The following is a 16,512-nucleotide window of genomic DNA, read 5'->3' on the forward strand; positions in this document are numbered from 1 at the left end:
ACACTGTCACAAAAATAGAACAGGAGGCGATTTTTACAAACTACTACTCCGTTCCTGGCGATGTGGATGCGCAATCTCACCACCAACGATCCCATGTCGAGGATGCTTCCATTATTGTACGGAGTACTCCGTACAGATTACGGATAAATTTATTATTACTTACGAAAATATGACTACCTGGTTACCAGTGCATCCATCCCATGCCGCCCATAACGTTCAGGAGTGCCATTATTCGTATTGTTACCGTACCTCGTACGGCAATGAGTGGAGTGGAGAGTGGTTATTCTGCTTGTGTTTAAGTAATCCGTAACTATCCGTAATGAAAAATATACAGGACTGCGTTGCCAAGACGTCAGATATTTCGGATGCTTATTTATCTGAGGCTGAAGGGGATGATTTTGATCTCTCTCTCTCTCGCGCCGAAACTTAGACCAACAACAGAAGAAAAGAAAACGCCAACCTAACAACCTGAGAGTGAAAAGATATCTCAATGATAATTTGTTGGCCTGCCGCGTTTGCTCAGGTCTGCCGGCTGGACTTTGTTTGATCCTTTCTCCTGGGTCTTTGGCGCGAGTGAAGGAAGAAACCAAAATCCCACCAGCTCCTGGATCAGCAAGCCTTTGCTGCCCAGGGACTAACCGAAGACCCAAATCCGTAATTCGTGACCTCCACTGGGGAGGAGGCTTCATTAAATGCCCCCACCTTTTCTCACAGAAACCCTTGACAGACAGTGACAACCCACACGGGCGGCTTTACGCTCTTTTTACCAGTCACCGTTCTCATTCGTCCGTAGGTTCGTTCTGAGGGCTGAACCTGATGCAGCTTCCTGCAGCCAACAGCCTTGCCCTTGCTACCAAACCGATCAATGAGCTTCTGAGGATGCCATCGAGCTGTTGGGAAAATGAGTCCAGGAAATCCCCCATCCACCTTTGTCTGGGGTCCTCATCACTTGTCACTTCTTGTATCTCGTCGATTCTCTAGAGCCATGCTCTTTATTACATTGCCTTCCTGAATTCAGCCTTCCTCGACATTTTCAAATATCAGTTTTTTTTTAAAAAAAAATTCCACTCCGACAGGCGTCGTTTCCTATGACAACATGTTGAGTTTGGTTTTGCGGGATATATGTAGAGCTGAAACTTTAAAGGTCCTCCTTCAAACCAAACCAAGAAAAAGCTTTGCCAAAAAGATTTGCCCAACTGGGGACCTATTGGAGGCTGGAAGATGTGCATATTTCGAATCGCCTTGACGACCACCTTTTGTCCTCATGGACTCCCGGATCCAATCTACGTGCATAACGGCCTTTGTGCGGTGCCTTCCGCTTCCGGACGCTTCCCTTCTCGAACCTTCTCAACCTTCCCAGCCAGTGCCAAAGGTTCGGTTCGGGGGCTAGCTTATCAAAGCCAGAGAGCGTCTCGATTGCCCTACGCAATATACCTACGCTACGTACATCCGGCTAAGACGTGTGAGAATTGAGCTGGCATGATTCCCAGGTTTTGGATATTTTCTCGGTCTATCACTGTTGGATACTCTAAACGACATTCGTACATACATTAAATTACCGAGGCATCGTTTACTCTCGCAAAAATAATATCTCTGCCTCTACTCCGAAATGCCGACGTTATATCCAATTACTGGTGTTGTTTTATGGGCTGCACAATTGATTGTCCAGCATGGCTTCTATCGCCTTCAATGGAAGATTGGAACCCTTCGCCATTTGGACATTCGGATGATGACGTATATGGAATCAGATGTCAACACACAAAGAGAACATGTTTCTTTCTGGTTTTATTCATTGCAAAACCCTTGCTGGTTCCTACTTGTCCAAAGAGGCTCGTGATCATTACCTTTCTCTTCCACCATTTCAGCACTTGAGACCGCTGGTAAAGGCTTATCCCCATCCATGCCCACATCAATCTTTTGTAGGGCCTTTATAGTCTCTTCAAAGTCGGACGTATCATCCCCGCTAAACCGTCAATTTTTCATATCCGTACATGATACTGTACATGTACATTACATTACATGGCCTACATTTTGCCTAGCCTGCTTCAGTTTATGCATGATCGTTTTCTTCCTTTATTCTCTTCCGCCTTGTTTTTGTTTGCTGAAACGGGCCTAGATGCACTTCTCTGCCGATTTTAATCTGCTTGCAAGGAATGATTCACGCTTGTAAGTTCTACTTTAATATTTACCTTGACATTACACACGCTTTAATAATAAAGGGAATCGATCGGGCGGGGGTGGCTTGGAGGGTGGATTCATCTAGGGGTGGATATCCTGGGGTCTCAGGGCATTCGGCTACACTGACCTATTCATCATCCTGATGAAAAGAGCAGAACATATAACAAGAACCATCTACACCACAATGGGTGTCAGCGCCTCTCAAACGTCGGTCCAGAAATGCCTGATGCGTGAAATTGCATTGTCGACACTAGCTTACGGGATGTGTTTGAATAAGACGCGTAATAATGGACCATGCGACTTTGCCTAAAGAAAGCAAAATATATATGCTCACGTTTCGAAGCATATCCATCATGTCATTTGTTCTACATAGATAACAGAGTGTCCAAATTCAAATTCAAATTCTTTCCGTTCCAACTTTTGGGTTCCTTAGTGAATCTAGGTTGTAGTTGTGACGATACTTGATTGTGGAATTATCCTTCATCTACTAAGATCATACGGAATGCTAGGGCAATTGACTAGTTACCACAACGGGGAGGACATATCATTGGGGACACTTTTGGGAACAACGGTGACGTAAGAAGGTATCTTGAAAAACAGAGCTGCAAGCAGGCAACTAGCTATTTATGTACAGAGGATCCTTTCAAAAGTTATGATTAGTCCTAAGAATTTAAGATGTAACTCTGTTACTGGCATAAATTTCCTCTCTTAACCAGAGTTTTAATGGGGGTTAATGTTAATGCCTGTTGTGCCTGAATAAACCAGTTACAAGGCATAATAATGTAAGTGATATGGATACAGATGTGGTAGTGGACAATTAACATATATATATATATATATATATACATACAGACTACGACGTGCAAACCAATACGTATCTGAATTGGCTGGCCATACTCTCTGGTTCCATCGCAAGCGTGCGCTTTGCTAAGTAGAAATCCCCCAGCCCTATACTAAGATCAAATGGGTTCGCACATCCGCTGTTCCTTTACTGTCATCCATGCCCGTCTCTATCCATTTGATATGCCAGCCGGCCCAACGCGCACCTCTTCCTCATGACTCTGCAACCCTCTTCACAACCCAGTGCGCAGGCCTGTACAGATTTTGCAACATGCTGTCCGGGTCCTGAATGTAGCCACACAAGGTCTCCGCGGCTTCCATCTTGACAAATTCGAATCCGAATTGCTGGATAAGCGCAATGACATCCTCCTCCGTTAATTCTACACGTCCAGGTTCCCCGATGCCTTCATGGCGTTTATCCGAGGCTGTAGCTCGTTTCGACGGAGAGTCTTCTTGAGAGGAGTCACTTTTAAAAGGCCTATCCTCCCAGTGCCAGAGGAGTGGGCCAACATTTATCCAATACCCACCTGGTTGCAGGCAATTGCGGATTGTCTCGATATACCGTATTAGATTTGGGGCTGTGTCGATGAAGAAAACCGTCGCAACGGCGTGAAAAACAGCCTTCTGCGAGGGACTGCTATACTGGACTACAAAATCTGCCGCAGACATACTCATGGACCCCATGCCTCTCCCATTATCCGGCCCATTCATTTGAGCATCGATGACCGAAGCCGGATGGACATCGGGAATCATGACCTTTTTCAGCTGCTGTTTTCGAGACTTCAGGTTCGAGAACTGCAAGGCAAATGGGTAGAGCGGATATTCATTGGTTCGCTCTGTATGGTTCAATGCCCAGTTACTTGCCAGGAGCTGGTGATAGGAAATTTCGTTCCCCTCTGCGTAATAACCGGCAGCGCAAAGGTCGAAAACAAGTCGGCCAAGCCCAGCACCGGGAACGAGGACTTTAATATGCGGTTGGGAACCAAACAATTCTTCAAGATCTGTCATGACTGGCTTGTAGCAAGCTTCCCGTTCCGGGGCCCCTTCTGCGCTCCAGTCCCGGTAAAGCTGCCTGACGGTTGAATGGGCCTTGCCGATGTCAGAGCCCGTGGCGTTATCATGCCAGTTCCTGTGGCCATCATTTGCGTCCGGGTTGGCGGGTAGGCCAAAGGCTTTCAGACCGAAAGATAGAATTGCAGAAGCGATCTCAGCGTTGGCATCGATTGCATCATCAACTTGATTGAAATTGTCCAAAATAGAGAACGGAGGTTTAGCTAGCATTTGCCAATGGGCTGACGGTAGGGCATAGAATGATTGACGTCTTCGGTGCGTGGTGTGCAAATGTGCGCTTCTTCGGTACTGCCTGGGGTGGTTGTCAGCTGAGATGCTGATTAAATATGCATAGTTTGATATAAATAGTTTCTGTATTTCACGACAAGTAATATGGCCCTCCAGTTTGTACCAAATTCTATATGCACAGCAGTTGTGAAGAAAGAAGGTTTGAATCACTAACTTTTGTCTCACTGGATGAACCGAACTGCCCCATCAAGTGCATGTAGACTGAGCCGAATAGACGGGCTTTACATAAGATATATCAAAGAGCTGTCATTAAATAAGCTTACCTGAAAGAATCGAGTGCAGCGAAGAGGACGCGCCGTTCCTCTGGGTCGGCAAGAGGATCAAAATCCCCCTCCCACTCCTCTGGACTTTCCCCCTTCGCCACACCTTGATTCATGTCTATATTTTGAAGAGGGGTAAGGTAGTTTTGGAACAATTGTTCGCATACCTTACCTTTGGCCATTATATGAATTATCGATGGTGTTTTTATCAGTCACAAATGGTCTTTCCTTTAAAGTTTCGCTCGCTTCCAAGATTTTATATTTTGGGTTTAGCGCCAAGCTTAAATCAACCTCCCACCATCGTCGCGACATCATCAAAGGGGCGGATATTCATGCGGCGTCAATACTACTTCTGAAAGAGTCATAAACATAGACTACCCACGTAGACTGGTTGTTGATCATTATATAATTACCAAACGACTTAAACCGAAGGACTTCAGCACCCTTATACTCAAATACCTGAAAACTATATCATCGTCTTCCGAAGCTATGAATTCCAGTCCAGTCCCGGGTTCCGAAGTCAGCCCAGCTATAGCTCCCATAGAGTTATCATTTTTGGCTCCGAAATCTCTGTATACGATTGTACACATTCATTTGACCTTCTTCGCAACGTCGACGTTGCTATTCCTCACAACGTCGAGCATGGGAGAGTCTGGCCCGACGTCAAAACCGATGGGAAGTTTCGTTTACGCGATGCCTGATGTATGTTTGAACTGGAAATAATCGCTCTTTTTCTCTTGTTCGTGTGCTTCTTTTCAGCGATGCAAATGTTCTTTTTCCTTCCTTTTGACTTTTTTCCTTCCCTCCCCGGCGGCGTCGTTATGTCTTGACGTCCAGCATGAGCGGTGTTTTTTCAAAACAAGCATATCAACTTTGTTGAGGTTATGCGGAATTTGCGTTTCGTGGTCCTCTTAGGGATATTTCGTTTCACGGCGCTATTTCTCGTCCATTTCCTTCATGATTTCCAGACGAGTCGTTTCTAATTTACCCCATCCGGAATACCCAAAATTCTCCATGCATAAAAACCGGAAACTGTCACTTTTTCAACGCCGGGCTTAGCCTGAATAGTGGCTTATCCATGTCCGGAGATCCTGAGGCGTATAATCACAGTGCATGATGCTGACTTAATGGTTTGCAGCGCACCAAGCCGAAAAACACAATCAGCACAGCACTTTACACCTCGCCATCTACCGTCGACTACGCCACACGGACGGCACGGATACTATCACGCAGGATGGACATGCCTGTTTATGTCGGATGTAGCGTCGACTTTTCTGATTCTACTGTCGAAGAAGAAATGGAGGGTCTGAAGAAGATTTCGGAGACAGTAATGGAGAAATGGCAAGAGCGAAAAGGGCAGCAGCAGCTTGAAGATGCGATGCATAGCACCGTAGTCGCATGATATTTTACCTTTCAAACCGCGTTTACCGATGGTTTGAGAGGCACGAGGTCCTGGCAACGCTTGTTGTGAGAAGTCGTTACATTCTGTCAACCAACGCGGGGCACTGTGGTATGAAAATATCTTGAAATGCATTGGACGACAGTGTTACGTTTCTGCTTGATAGGAAGAAGGTTGGTGGGCCTTACGAACACAATATATCTTGGGAAAAGAGTTTGGCTGTACCCACCTTTCGAAGGTTCGAAGACCATTCGGAGAAAGGAAGCAACAAGCACTCGTCCCCAAGAACCCTTATTCTGCGGTTTCTCACAGTGTACAACAATATCATTGGAGGCCGTACGACAAGCACATCATCTTAGACACATAGCTGAAAGGAATACCATGGCGGAGATAATTACAGCATTGTCCGTGCAGCTATTCACATTTGGTTCCTCCTCGTCATTTGTTGGTTGCTGAATGTTTCGGTTCTGCATTGCCATGTTTAGAATTACCCGGTCCAGATATCGACGTGGGTAATGCGCAAAATAATCCCTCCAGGACACCCTGTGTTTTCAGAAAGAGGCCCGAACATTAGAGCCTTTTTGAATGTTTTTCGTGGTCGAACATGCCACATGTGTGAAGAATAATGGTTTACGAATGATATAAGTTTTAAAGCAAAATGCGGTTACAGTTCCTGCTGCCATTCCCGTAACCATTCTTCTTACCCATACCCAAGTGATCTGCCATCCAATCCTCACTGTCAAACTGTGTTTGGCTGGCTAAGGAATGCTACATTTTGTCGAGCGTTTCTAAATCCAAATCTAGTTATTATTGCTGGCCCCGGGTCTTGAGAATCTGAAAAGTAGAGCAAGTTGACATCTAGACATATGAGCGTTGAATTTTATTTCATTCTATTTGTCAAACATTAATCTTTTTGGCTGATGTGACAACTGTAGGATAGTGCTTGATTGTCTGCCTAACCTCGTTTTTTCGATGCGAAATAGACTCGGGTGTTCAAGGGAAAGATCACCGAGTCATGAGATATGTTGATATTAGGGAACATTGCGCGATTGTTTTGCATCACGTATCTTCGTCTCTCTGGACTGAATTACTATTAACATCCGGAACGAAGTTTGATAAGCTCCACGGAAGCCTCCAATTGCATTAGCGGCGTGACGTGAGGCTCGCGCTCAAAAATGCGCTGGAAAGGCAACAAAAGGCCAACACATGTCATTCGGCTCAAATCCAGGGACCCTGGCCAGGCAAATTATTCCAGTCAGTCTGACTTTCTGGCGTAACGACGACCAGGGTATTCCGTCTGATCCATCTGGTTGGTAAAGGCTTCCGTTTCCTTTCTTGCGGTGCGTGTGGAGTTAGGAATTCATATCGTCTGGTCTGATCCAATAACAATAGATAGAGCCTTGCCAAGATCATTCTGCGAGTTTGCTCCCCAAAGTGCCAGGATGTACTGTACCAGGATTCGACAGGGAAAACACGAGGGAATAAAAGGGATTGTGCGTATTATTCTTGATTTCCAGGGCTACTTTTAAATTTGTTGACGGCTCGATCACATAGATGTCTTTTGTTATGGTGAAAATTTCCGAAGTTTTGCCTGTGTTAACGCCAAGCTGAGTTGGGAAAAAACTCCAAACACATGGCGGGGCGTTATACTTGCTGCACAACAGTCTCATCACTGTCATCAGCGGATCCCAACTTCTTTATCCATCGCGGGGAGCTATCCGTTTTTCTTCTCGTTTGCTCTTGCGGGTGGTGCAAGTCCGCTGAGAGGCCGAGCCGAGCTGCTGCGATCATTGGTCAGGGGAAAAGGTTACCCGCGCACGGACCGTCCATCTGTGGGCCTAGGCAAGTCAGGTTTTGTGAGGCGAGATTAATAATTGCGTGGAGCATGATGCTTCCCGTCCGTCGTGTGAACAAACGAGGACCACGCAGCAAGAACAAGGACTTGGACGGCCAAATCGCGGGGAATGGGATTTGGGTCTTCTTCATCACTGTTCGACTAGTAATTTTATGACAGCCCGTGTACATCCCAGGCCCAATCCTATGCAGCAACCTTGGAAGCTGGGGACCAGATGCAATCAAAATGTTTCTTCCTACGAATTCGCGATTGACCTTTTCTCCTTGTCTCTGCCCCGCGTCTTGGATGACTTGCATTCCTGCTCGTTTCGCTTGTCTGTTTCCGAACATATGTCCCCAAGCGGCAGATCCCTCCTCGAATTCTGCCCCAGAGCAGCTAAGTTAGCGTGAGGGTCGCGTGGATCCAACATGATTCAAAAATAACATAATCTCGGCAGACACCCCGAAACCACGAATCGTTGCATGGGCCGGGTTAGTTCGGGTGTTCACAGGACTCAGCGCTTTTATTTCTGAAAAATTAACAGCTGAAAAAAAGAGTTTTTGTGGGTTCGGGTTGAGAGAAGCGTCTTTTTTCATGCACAACTGTATGTTCTAAATTCTAAGGAACCTAACACAATAAAACCTGCGAAAACTCACGCCGAATTTCGTCCCCATCGGAAATTTTACCCCACAGGCAGAGAGCGAAACGAAGAACAGTCGAACCGTGACGACGAGCAGCTTTTCAGCCTGTGCGCATTACATATGATGGGTTCCTGGCCATATTTTCGGCTGGACGAGCCGTGGTGGCGAACATAATTCTCGTTCGTTTGATCATTTATGCCATTGCGGTATCTTCCAGGAATCAAGGCCAGATATGGAATGAACATGGTATGTGCGGTGCCTCCTGCACTTTTCGACAGGTAGCTAGCTGCCGTCTACCGATCCAAGGAAGTATCGTCTCTCATTTTGAGGGTGTCCATATCTTTTCTTCCTGATCTACTCCGTACAGAATAGACAAATTAATAGATGACAACCAAGAAGATAATGGATGGACGAGAAATTCACGTAAAAGGAGCTCTGGATCCCAAAGCTCAACCCACGCGCAGGTTCATTTTGGAAAATACTTTCCCTTCTTAAAATTTCGGTAATTTTCCCAACATATTGTCATTTTTTTGGTCTCTTTCCTGAAAGAGCATATCAAAGAATGACAAACAGTCCCGCTGGTTCCTGTTGGTTCAGCCTAAACTTTCCACGGCTTGAACCGAGGAGTGTATTTGCTTTTTCCAGTACCGGCTTTAGCGTCCCCTAGTGTCTGGCGACAGGAGGATTTCAAATGCAAAGCAGAGGTGCCAATCTTCATGGAAATTTGTCCATTCCCCATAGGCAAAAATGAAAGGTTGCAAACGGAAATTTTGGTAAGGTTATGATGGACTGTCCGTCCCTTTTCTGTCGGAATGAAGGGAATGACTGCGGGGCTACCGCCAATGGCCAGCTCAAACCACGATCCTTGCAAGCAAAGTCCGCGACTGCTGTACTTGAGGCTTGATGCTGGAGACACGGCCCTTTGCTCGTTGATGAAAGAATGAAATTTTGCGTTCGTAGTATAGACTTCTTCGCTTCGGCAATATGTAGCCCAGCATCGACCGTGCGGCGAGAAAAACGGCATACATACAGTGAGTGCCACTCTGACCGGACTGGCCTTCCAACCTTGGCCCTTGAGTCGAGTACAAGCTTGAATCCCTGGCTGTGTCTGGGGTGCCCATTCCATTGTGCGCCGGTGCGGTCTCATTCGTCCGGAGTTCATCTGGCGACATTGAGAGAAAGCGGCATTTCCGGCGGCCTATTTCGCAGTTTGAGTTTGCGGGCGGCTGACTGCTTGGGACGGTTGTGCAGGCCGCCCCTGCCTCTCCAAAAGGGCCCAAGCGCCCTAACTACCACCTGGAAATCATCATGTTCGCCTTACTCGATATCATTAATACCTACCACGGATTATTTATTGTTATAGGATAATTTGTACACTACGGAGTACTCTCGCTTGTTGACTCTTAAGTGCTGCGCGCAATCAACCCAGCTATGATCTCAGTCTTCATCATCGGTTTCACCATCCTGTAACAGTTCCTCGGTTGGCTGCACCCTGTTTCGTCTGTTCTCCTTTTCAGGTTGTGGCTTCATCCACGTTCTCCGACTGGAATCGCATAACTCGGAACTTTACTTTTTTTAATCTTATCCATTAATTACAGAGAATTGTTGGCAGAGGGGACTCGGAAAACAGGGAATGCTCCCCACGATGGCTCGAACCCAATTATGATCCGACTCTGGCGTTGCGGCGTGCCTTCACTAACGAGTGGATCCTCGCTCTAGACTACATGGTAATGTTCGGAGGGCCACCCGAATCACTACTGAATCAGACAAGTCACTCTGCATAACTTTTCGATCCACACGAGCAAGAATATTGTGGCTGTCATGAAACACGCGGAGCATTCGCCATCCCCCTTGGCTTGTCGATCTCCTCCAGTGACAGCCATTTTATATGCATGCCACTTACTCGGTGGTTGGGCGCCGATGGAAAGTTTCGGAATCACCTTCCATGGAGTTACCAATTTAACCCCTTGATTTTCGCCCTCATTTGTTGCCATCTCTAGCAAAAGCTGCTAGAGATACGGAGGACCCTGTCTAGAGCTTGGCACATGCGTGGTTTCTATTAAAGATGTCCTCGTAAAGCAGACGAAATGGGACTGATTATCCCGATAACATCCTTTTTTTTGTGTGCTTGCAGAAGAACAGAAGTGTAAGCAATAATACGAGCGACCCTTATATCCTTGTCATTTATCCAGGGTCCATGCCGTCTGATTGCATCTGCTTAGAGACTATCCCATAATATTGATTGCCAGAAATTTTACGTCGCGCAGAGCATAATTAGCGAGCCTGACCGAAATCGTCGTCAAGCAAGGAGTCCGTCCCGTCTAGTTTTCTTCCCGTTTTCGTATTTTTTATTTTTTATTTTTTCTTTCAAACCTAGCAAAAACCGCGTTGTCTCTCAGTTCACGGAAACAGCAGATTATTTTCCAGGGTTGCCTGAGATTCTTCCGGCTGCTCGCACGTTTCAGCCAATGGCAGATCATCATCGTGGACCACAGGAATGGAGAGACGAGGCCCGACTTTCATGAGCTTAAACCAGTGAGGCACTGCCGCACTGAAGGTTTGCTGCTCCAAGTGGGTCCGGCTAAAATCAAGGTGACCCAGTCTACCATCCTCCAGGCCTTACTAGTACTGTGTACAAGTTTACGAGAAGCCCTGGGGGGAAGGCCCAAGACATATCTCGTCGCCCATACCTCGGCTTTCCTCTGGCGATCAACCCGTAGCGTGGCCCCTTTCTCCAGCGTCTGGGAGCAGTGGGAGGTCAATCGGCTGGTGTCCGCTTAAAAATGCAGCCAAGGCTCAGCGCAAAATCAGTCCTCAGGTTGTAAACTTTCCAGCAAACGATTGCAGCGGTCCCGCAAAGTTAGCTGGGTTCCAAAGCTCAACCCTAATAAGTTCTTTAGCTTTTAAGACGCTGGCTTAGCTAGCCAGTACCATATTTCATCCTTTGTGGTATTCGGTCGTTGAAGTTAATGCGCTTTTGCAAAATTGACAGTTTTCATCCATGATCTATTGATATGTCGCCTGTGCGAAAAGCCTGGGCTCCTTCGATCTATCTAGGAATCACCCATTCGGAACCGAATCCCTTGCGGCATCTGTAACCAAGAAGATTCGAGTTCGAAGACGAGAGGGACAGCGAGGAAATATGCAAAATCCATATCACCAACTGCCTGCGATCCAAGCTCCGCAGAGTAGTGGTCCGTATGTCTCCCCACCGGTTGCTTCATCAACATCATCAGCAATCTCCGGTCCTCGGGCGCGATCAAATCTCAGTTCAGCGCCTTCGAGCAGAGCGTCAAACGGGTTGAAGATATCTCATCTAGTATATAGCTCCCGGCAACATGATCTGCGACATTCACCTCCAGGTGTAGCCCATCTGCATTCGCAGGGGTCTTTGTCAGTCTCCTCAACAGAAACGTCAGGGGTTCTCCCAGAAGCTCACCATCAAAATGAGATGGCACCGGCGCGGCTTCGTATGGTTTCTTCGAACCAGCAACCTCACAAAAGAGCATATAGACAGAGACGAAAGGACCCAAGTTGTGATGCGTGTCGGGAACGCAAAGTAAAGGTATAAGGTTCGGTTAGTTGTAGAGCGAAGGCAGACACGGCTGATACAGCCATGAGTAATGCTGATCAGACGCGTTCATTCTGTGTAGTGCGATGCCTCAGATTCCTCCAGTTGTACAGAATGTTCCAATCGAAATGTGCGATGCCTATTTACGAAGGAAACGAACAGACGAATGTCGTCAATCAAGTAAGTCGTCACCTACACGACTTTCGCCGTGCCTTGCATAACTCATCCATCCGTAGGCAGGTTCAGGATCTAGAGCGACAGTTAGCACAAGCAAAACAACAACTTCGCCAGCTTCGTTCAGGTATTCCCAAAATTGACAGTTTGATGGATCCCGATTTTGAGTTGCATGACGATACTCCAAGAATCCCGGAGGTCGGGCAACGCCCAAATCGCCTCAATTTCACCAATATAAACCTGCCGCCATCCCACGTTTGTTCGAAAATGAGAACTTACGGCCAGGGACTCATCAACTTCCCACCAAATCCTTCATTAACACATCTTCCGTTGTTGCTGACTGGGGATGTGCCCCCACTGCCTCCAGCAAGTGTCATGGATGCGCTCCTGGGGCAATACTTCTCCCACATACACTCTGTGTTTCCCATTGTACACTGGCCGACGCTGTTGAATGACTACGATCAGGTCTCCCGCGTCAGGTCTCTTCATGGAGTTACTAGGGGATGGGCTGCAGCACTGTTTGCAATTCTTGCATGCGGATCTTTGCATTCTCTTGACCAGGATTTGGTGTCAAAGGGCAAAGACTTCCTCCAAACCAGCGTCGGTCTGATTGATGTTTGGCAAGACACATTTTCTCTTAACCAAGTCCGGACTGCGATGCTGATTAGCATCTTCTTGTATGAGACAAATTTGAAATCTGCCAGCTGGGTTTGGCTAGGTTCTGCTGTGAGAATTGCTCAGGACCTAGGTTTGCACATCGAGTCTGCCTACTCTCCTATGGAAACTGTGTTGAGAAGAAGGGTTTGGTGGGCGTTGTATGCATGGGAAAGGTCGGTCCGAAACCAGTTGTGTAACACGCTAGAACGTCAACTAATAATTTAACTGTACGTGCGGTAGGCTTGTGGTTCTCGAAACAGGGAGACCTTTAATGATACACGACGAAGATTGCGATGTCGAGCTCCTCTCTTCCGTTGACGATCGCCTGACTGACGGGGACTCGTTATCGCGAGGGGAGAAGCTCACACCTGTTCTAGCGATAACTCACGTCATGCGTGCTGTATCTCAATTAACCAAGAGCCTAAAGACTTTGGTGATCTCTACTGATACATTAGAGGCATTCGAACGACATTTCAGGTTGTGTTTGGCAACGTTCCCGCTGGATTATCGAATGGAGGCGAACCACTATCTACATCCTCGCGCACTCTCCCCCATCATGTTTATGCAAAATACCCGACTTGTTCTCCATCGCCACAACATTTCTCCACGTAGCTCAACAGAGGTGAGGCACGTCGCTCTTGGACGCTGTTTAGCCATTAGCCGTGATACTGCCTGCTTGCTCTCCCGATGCATGCTTTCTCCAAACACGCCAAAAGTTGGACCTATTGCCCAGCAAGGAGGCCATTGGAGGCATGTGATGGCAACTGCGGCAACCACAATTTTATGCTGCCATATATGGCGCTGTACCCTGATTCTCCTTTTACAGAGTGACTATGCTGGTGCACTTGTTTGCGTCCAAGCAAGTGCTGCAATAGGAGATGCACGACTAGTCAATGCCGCTTGTGGCCGCTACGTTGCATTCTTTCTCAAGTGTATGCTGGAAAAGGCGCGGAGACACGGCCTTGAAAACCTAGACCGCGACGAGGAAATGATGGCTTATGTTTCAGGTGATCTTCAAGGCCGGGCTAGTGGCAGCTGGATATGGCAAACCAACGAGAATGAATCTGCGTCGACGGTAACTCAACCACAATCCGTAACTTCATCGAAACTCTCACCCCTCGGGGAGCAATTCGTCGATGGCGCTCCGAATGGAGCTGCTGTAGATGCCTCAGAGAGGGAATGGGAGGGATGGGGATGGGTGGAACAAACAGTCCAGCTCCTTCTAACAGAACAGCAACAACAGCAAAACCTCATGGTTGAGACTAAGGAGAATGGATCTCGGTTTTCAGGTCTCCCTAGGTCCAGTTTGCCCTATAATCGCCCTCCCGAGAACATCAGTCCATCTCGCAATGGTTCGACCAGTCACTCGCGAATGACAATTGCCAACATAATCTGATTCAATTCCAACTGAATCTCCGCCACCTTCATGATACATCATTTATGATATAGCTGTGTTCAAGGGGCATTATATACAAATTTGGATCACAGCTCTGATGGCATTTTCGAGCACACTCGCCAACCCGGGATAATTGTAAAAGCCACAAAAGCAGTGCGTTTTGCGCCTCGTTTCGTGTGCAAATACATGGGCTCGGGTATGTTAGCTGGGCATTAATCCGTTCCAGGCGCCTCGTCACTTCGTGGCGTTTATCTTCGATACCTCGCGTTGAATAAATTACGCAGGTGCCCAGTTCCCCTAGGGCCATTCGAGAGCCCCAGTTTACGCATCCGTCTTTTCATCACAGCTTCGTTTTTCAAATGAAAACTATGGTCAAAAACCGCTCCAAGCCAATAGGCCTATGTATAACGGATAACGCATACGGTCTTTATTCAATGATGAATGCAAGGACCATCTTCCCCGCCCTCCCTTCCTTCCTTCTGCGACACCCACCGCAACTTGAACCTTGTCCATCTACTCCAGTCCAGCCTGTTTCAAATATCAAGCCTGAGTAATGACATGTACTGTACATAAAATACCCTTTCTTTTTCTCCTTAACGCTTTTAACTGTTCATGTTATCTTACGGCCTTTAACCAAAATACCCACTTCTTGTTTTCCTATATTTTTTACATGTGAGATACCTTAGCGATTCGCCATGTCTGTTTTGTTTGTGGAGATGAGGCCCGGCTGCGGCAACTGTAGTAGGCAAATGAATATTTAATACAGCTCCTGCGATATAGCCACATATCTATATATGTTCAATCCATTTCATTCCTCGCCCAATGGTGTCCTTCCACAAATGAATTGAAGTTATTATATCTGGTACTTATATAGAAGAAACGGTAAAAGAGGAAACACAAAGCGATGAAAAAAGCAGATTCGCCGCGAAGACAGTCGCAGTTATAATAATCTTTTGATAAAAGTAACAATGTTCAGAAAAGTCCCGTGAAATTTAACTTTTTAAATTCTACTAATTCTACCAGAACCTTTCGTCATTTTTACTCCCTCGACGCAAGTTAAGTCTCGAGATTAATACTCCTGCCAAACCTCGCATAGAGCGCAACTTTCAGCTGTTGTAGCTCATCCCTCACATCACTTAGGTTCTCTTCGAGCTTGCTGACCTCCTCATCGATTCGCTCTGTAGAAGCTGTGAGTAGTGATTGTGCTTCCGAGAGCGGGAGAGATATGAACGAGTCGCCAATTTTATACCTTTGTTTTTTATGGTTTTGATTCGGTTAGCTTGTTTAAGTGAGGGAGTGATAAGAATGGGGAAACTAAAGCAGTCGACTAATTGGGAAAGGAGTTATAACATACGGTATCTTTTCGTCTTCATCTGCAAGTTCGAGTTCCATGGACACTTCCTCAAGATCTTCTTTGTCTTTCTATTGCGGCGGGAACAACCATGGTTTGATAAGCATGATTAGCCATATAGTTGAACAAACTGCTAGGATTTACCCGTAAATGAAAACATATCTGTAGCCTTGAAACACCTCGAAAGTGAACTGGGCATATATATGCTTATGCGGCCTGGCTTGGAGGTATGCAGGAAGTTTCTGAGGGAGGTATCACAGGGGTACCACGATCAAATCAGGTAGAGTGTATCCTGCTATGCCTTAAATTCTCAGAATTAAAGGAGGTATAACCTCCCTTAAAGGCAAAAAATATGACAATAAACAAAATAGAAATAAAACAATAAAAGTCCAGACGTACATGCTTAGCTTTCAACTGCTCTTCGAGCATTGTTTCCCGCTGGTGTAGTCTGCTGAAGCGATTGATTTTTTCCTGGTCTTCACGCCGGACCTCAGTTTCATCGCCACCAGCTGTCGCCTCGTCCTCCTTCGAAAGCTATGGAATTCGTAAGCATATGAAACATAACAACTCCAATTAAATCATTTATGAGTTCGTTTGAGCGGGTGAGAGGGGAAGGGGACAGAACGACGGAAAAGGGATTTCTCACCATACGTCGTTGTAGCATCATGTTTTATGAAATGCGCGGGATATTAAGCTCAAGTTCCGTAGACGTAGAGGCCACAGATGGTATTAAGGGTTGAGGGTTGATTTTATATATATCTTCCTGCAGTCCAACTGTTATTTATGTATGCGTTTAAGCTACGAGCGAACATCCGCCGCATGGCCCGTGCACAAACTTAGCCGAAAGCAAGG

General features: G+C 46.5%; 6 protein-coding genes across 8 annotated transcripts; 2 read left to right on the top strand and 4 right to left on the bottom strand.

Moving 5' to 3' along the window:
* Positions 1-155: 155 nt before the first annotated feature.
* Positions 156-659, bottom strand: BDBG_16745 (uncharacterized protein; the record flags this gene model as incomplete). Its single annotated transcript, XM_031724632.1, has 1 exon — positions 156-659. A coding segment is annotated over one exon (486 nt), but the record flags the coding sequence as incomplete, so codon positions are not given.
* Positions 660-2,713: 2,054 nt separating this feature from the next.
* BDBG_03075 lies at positions 2,714-4,995 on the bottom strand. 2 transcript variants are annotated; one of them, XM_031721090.1, is made up of 3 exons: positions 4,641-4,840; positions 4,532-4,596; positions 2,842-4,381 (listed from the first exon to the last, which is right to left on the bottom strand). In XM_031721090.1, the coding sequence occupies exon 3, from the start codon at positions 4,297-4,299 to the stop codon at positions 3,232-3,234; it is 1,068 nt and encodes a 355-aa protein (XP_031577514.1). In that variant the 5' UTR covers positions 4,300-4,381; positions 4,532-4,596; positions 4,641-4,840; the 3' UTR covers positions 2,842-3,231. The 2 variants fall into 2 exon arrangements, with proteins under 2 accessions (XP_031577513.1, XP_031577514.1); XM_031721089.1 differs by lacking the exon at positions 4,532-4,596 and having other exon boundaries at positions 2,714-4,381; positions 4,641-4,995.
* Positions 4,937-7,182, top strand: BDBG_03076 (uncharacterized protein). Its single transcript, XM_002626853.2, has 2 exons — positions 4,937-5,339; positions 5,776-7,182. Exons 1-2 carry the CDS (start codon positions 5,127-5,129, stop codon positions 6,037-6,039), a joined length of 477 nt encoding a protein of 158 aa, XP_002626899.1. The 5' UTR covers positions 4,937-5,126; the 3' UTR covers positions 6,040-7,182.
* A 433-nt stretch (positions 7,183-7,615) lies between these two features.
* Positions 7,616-15,293, top strand: BDBG_03079. Of its 2 annotated transcripts, none has more exons than XM_002626856.2 (4): positions 7,616-12,076; positions 12,165-12,262; positions 12,319-13,086; positions 13,154-15,293. In XM_002626856.2, exons 1-4 carry the CDS (start codon positions 11,654-11,656, stop codon positions 14,307-14,309), a joined length of 2,445 nt encoding a protein of 814 aa, XP_002626902.1. In that variant the 5' UTR covers positions 7,616-11,653; the 3' UTR covers positions 14,310-15,293. The 2 variants fall into 2 exon arrangements, with proteins under 2 accessions (XP_002626902.1, XP_031577515.1); XM_031721091.1 differs by having other exon boundaries at positions 7,616-12,088; positions 13,154-15,249.
* On the bottom strand, positions 9,363-9,683 carry BDBG_03077 (uncharacterized protein; the record flags this gene model as incomplete). Its single annotated transcript, XM_002626854.2, has 1 exon — positions 9,363-9,683. One exon carries the CDS (start codon positions 9,681-9,683, stop codon positions 9,363-9,365), a length of 321 nt encoding a protein of 106 aa, XP_002626900.2.
* On the bottom strand, positions 14,882-16,435 carry BDBG_03080 (prefoldin subunit 4). The gene is made up of 4 exons (XM_002626857.2): positions 16,307-16,435; positions 16,060-16,194; positions 15,664-15,731; positions 14,882-15,558 (listed from the first exon to the last, which is right to left on the bottom strand). Exons 1-4 carry the CDS (start codon positions 16,325-16,327, stop codon positions 15,366-15,368), a joined length of 417 nt encoding a protein of 138 aa, XP_002626903.1. The 5' UTR covers positions 16,328-16,435; the 3' UTR covers positions 14,882-15,365.
* Between the last annotated feature and the right edge of the window lie 77 nt (positions 16,436-16,512).

This window comes from Blastomyces gilchristii, assembly GCF_000003855.2.
Source record: "Blastomyces gilchristii SLH14081 genomic scaffold supercont1.4, whole genome shotgun sequence".
Lineage (NCBI taxonomy): Eukaryota > Fungi > Ascomycota > Eurotiomycetes > Onygenales > Ajellomycetaceae > Blastomyces > Blastomyces gilchristii.

Bases quoted from the DNA above. Each gene is read 5' to 3' on its own strand.
- BDBG_03075 (XM_031721089.1), bottom strand. From the start codon at position 4,819: ATGGCCAAAGGTAAGGTATGCGAACAATTGTTCCAAAACTACCTTACC. The intron at 4,382-4,640 runs GTAAGCTTATTT...CAACCACCCCAG, and splicing joins GCTGCACTCGATTCTTTCAG to GCAGTACCGAAGAAGCGCAC.
- BDBG_03076 (XM_002626853.2), top strand. From the start codon at position 5,127: ATGAATTCCAGTCCAGTCCCGGGTTCCGAAGTCAGCCCAGCTATAGCT. The intron at 5,340-5,775 runs GTATGTTTGAAC...AATGGTTTGCAG, and splicing joins TCGTTTACGCGATGCCTGAT to CGCACCAAGCCGAAAAACAC.
- BDBG_03079 (XM_002626856.2), top strand. From the start codon at position 11,654: ATGCAAAATCCATATCACCAACTGCCTGCGATCCAAGCTCCGCAGAGT. The intron at 12,263-12,318 runs GTAAGTCGTCAC...ATCCATCCGTAG, and splicing joins AGACGAATGTCGTCAATCAA to GCAGGTTCAGGATCTAGAGC. The intron at 13,087-13,153 runs GTCGGTCCGAAA...TACGTGCGGTAG, and splicing joins GCGTTGTATGCATGGGAAAG to GCTTGTGGTTCTCGAAACAG.
- BDBG_03080 (XM_002626857.2), bottom strand. From the start codon at position 16,327: ATGATGCTACAACGACGTATG. The intron at 16,195-16,306 runs GTGAGAAATCCC...CGAATTCCATAG, and splicing joins TGATGCTACAACGACGTATG to CTTTCGAAGGAGGACGAGGC. The intron at 15,559-15,663 runs GTATGTTATAAC...TAAAAAACAAAG, and splicing joins GATGAAGACGAAAAGATACC to GTATAAAATTGGCGACTCGT.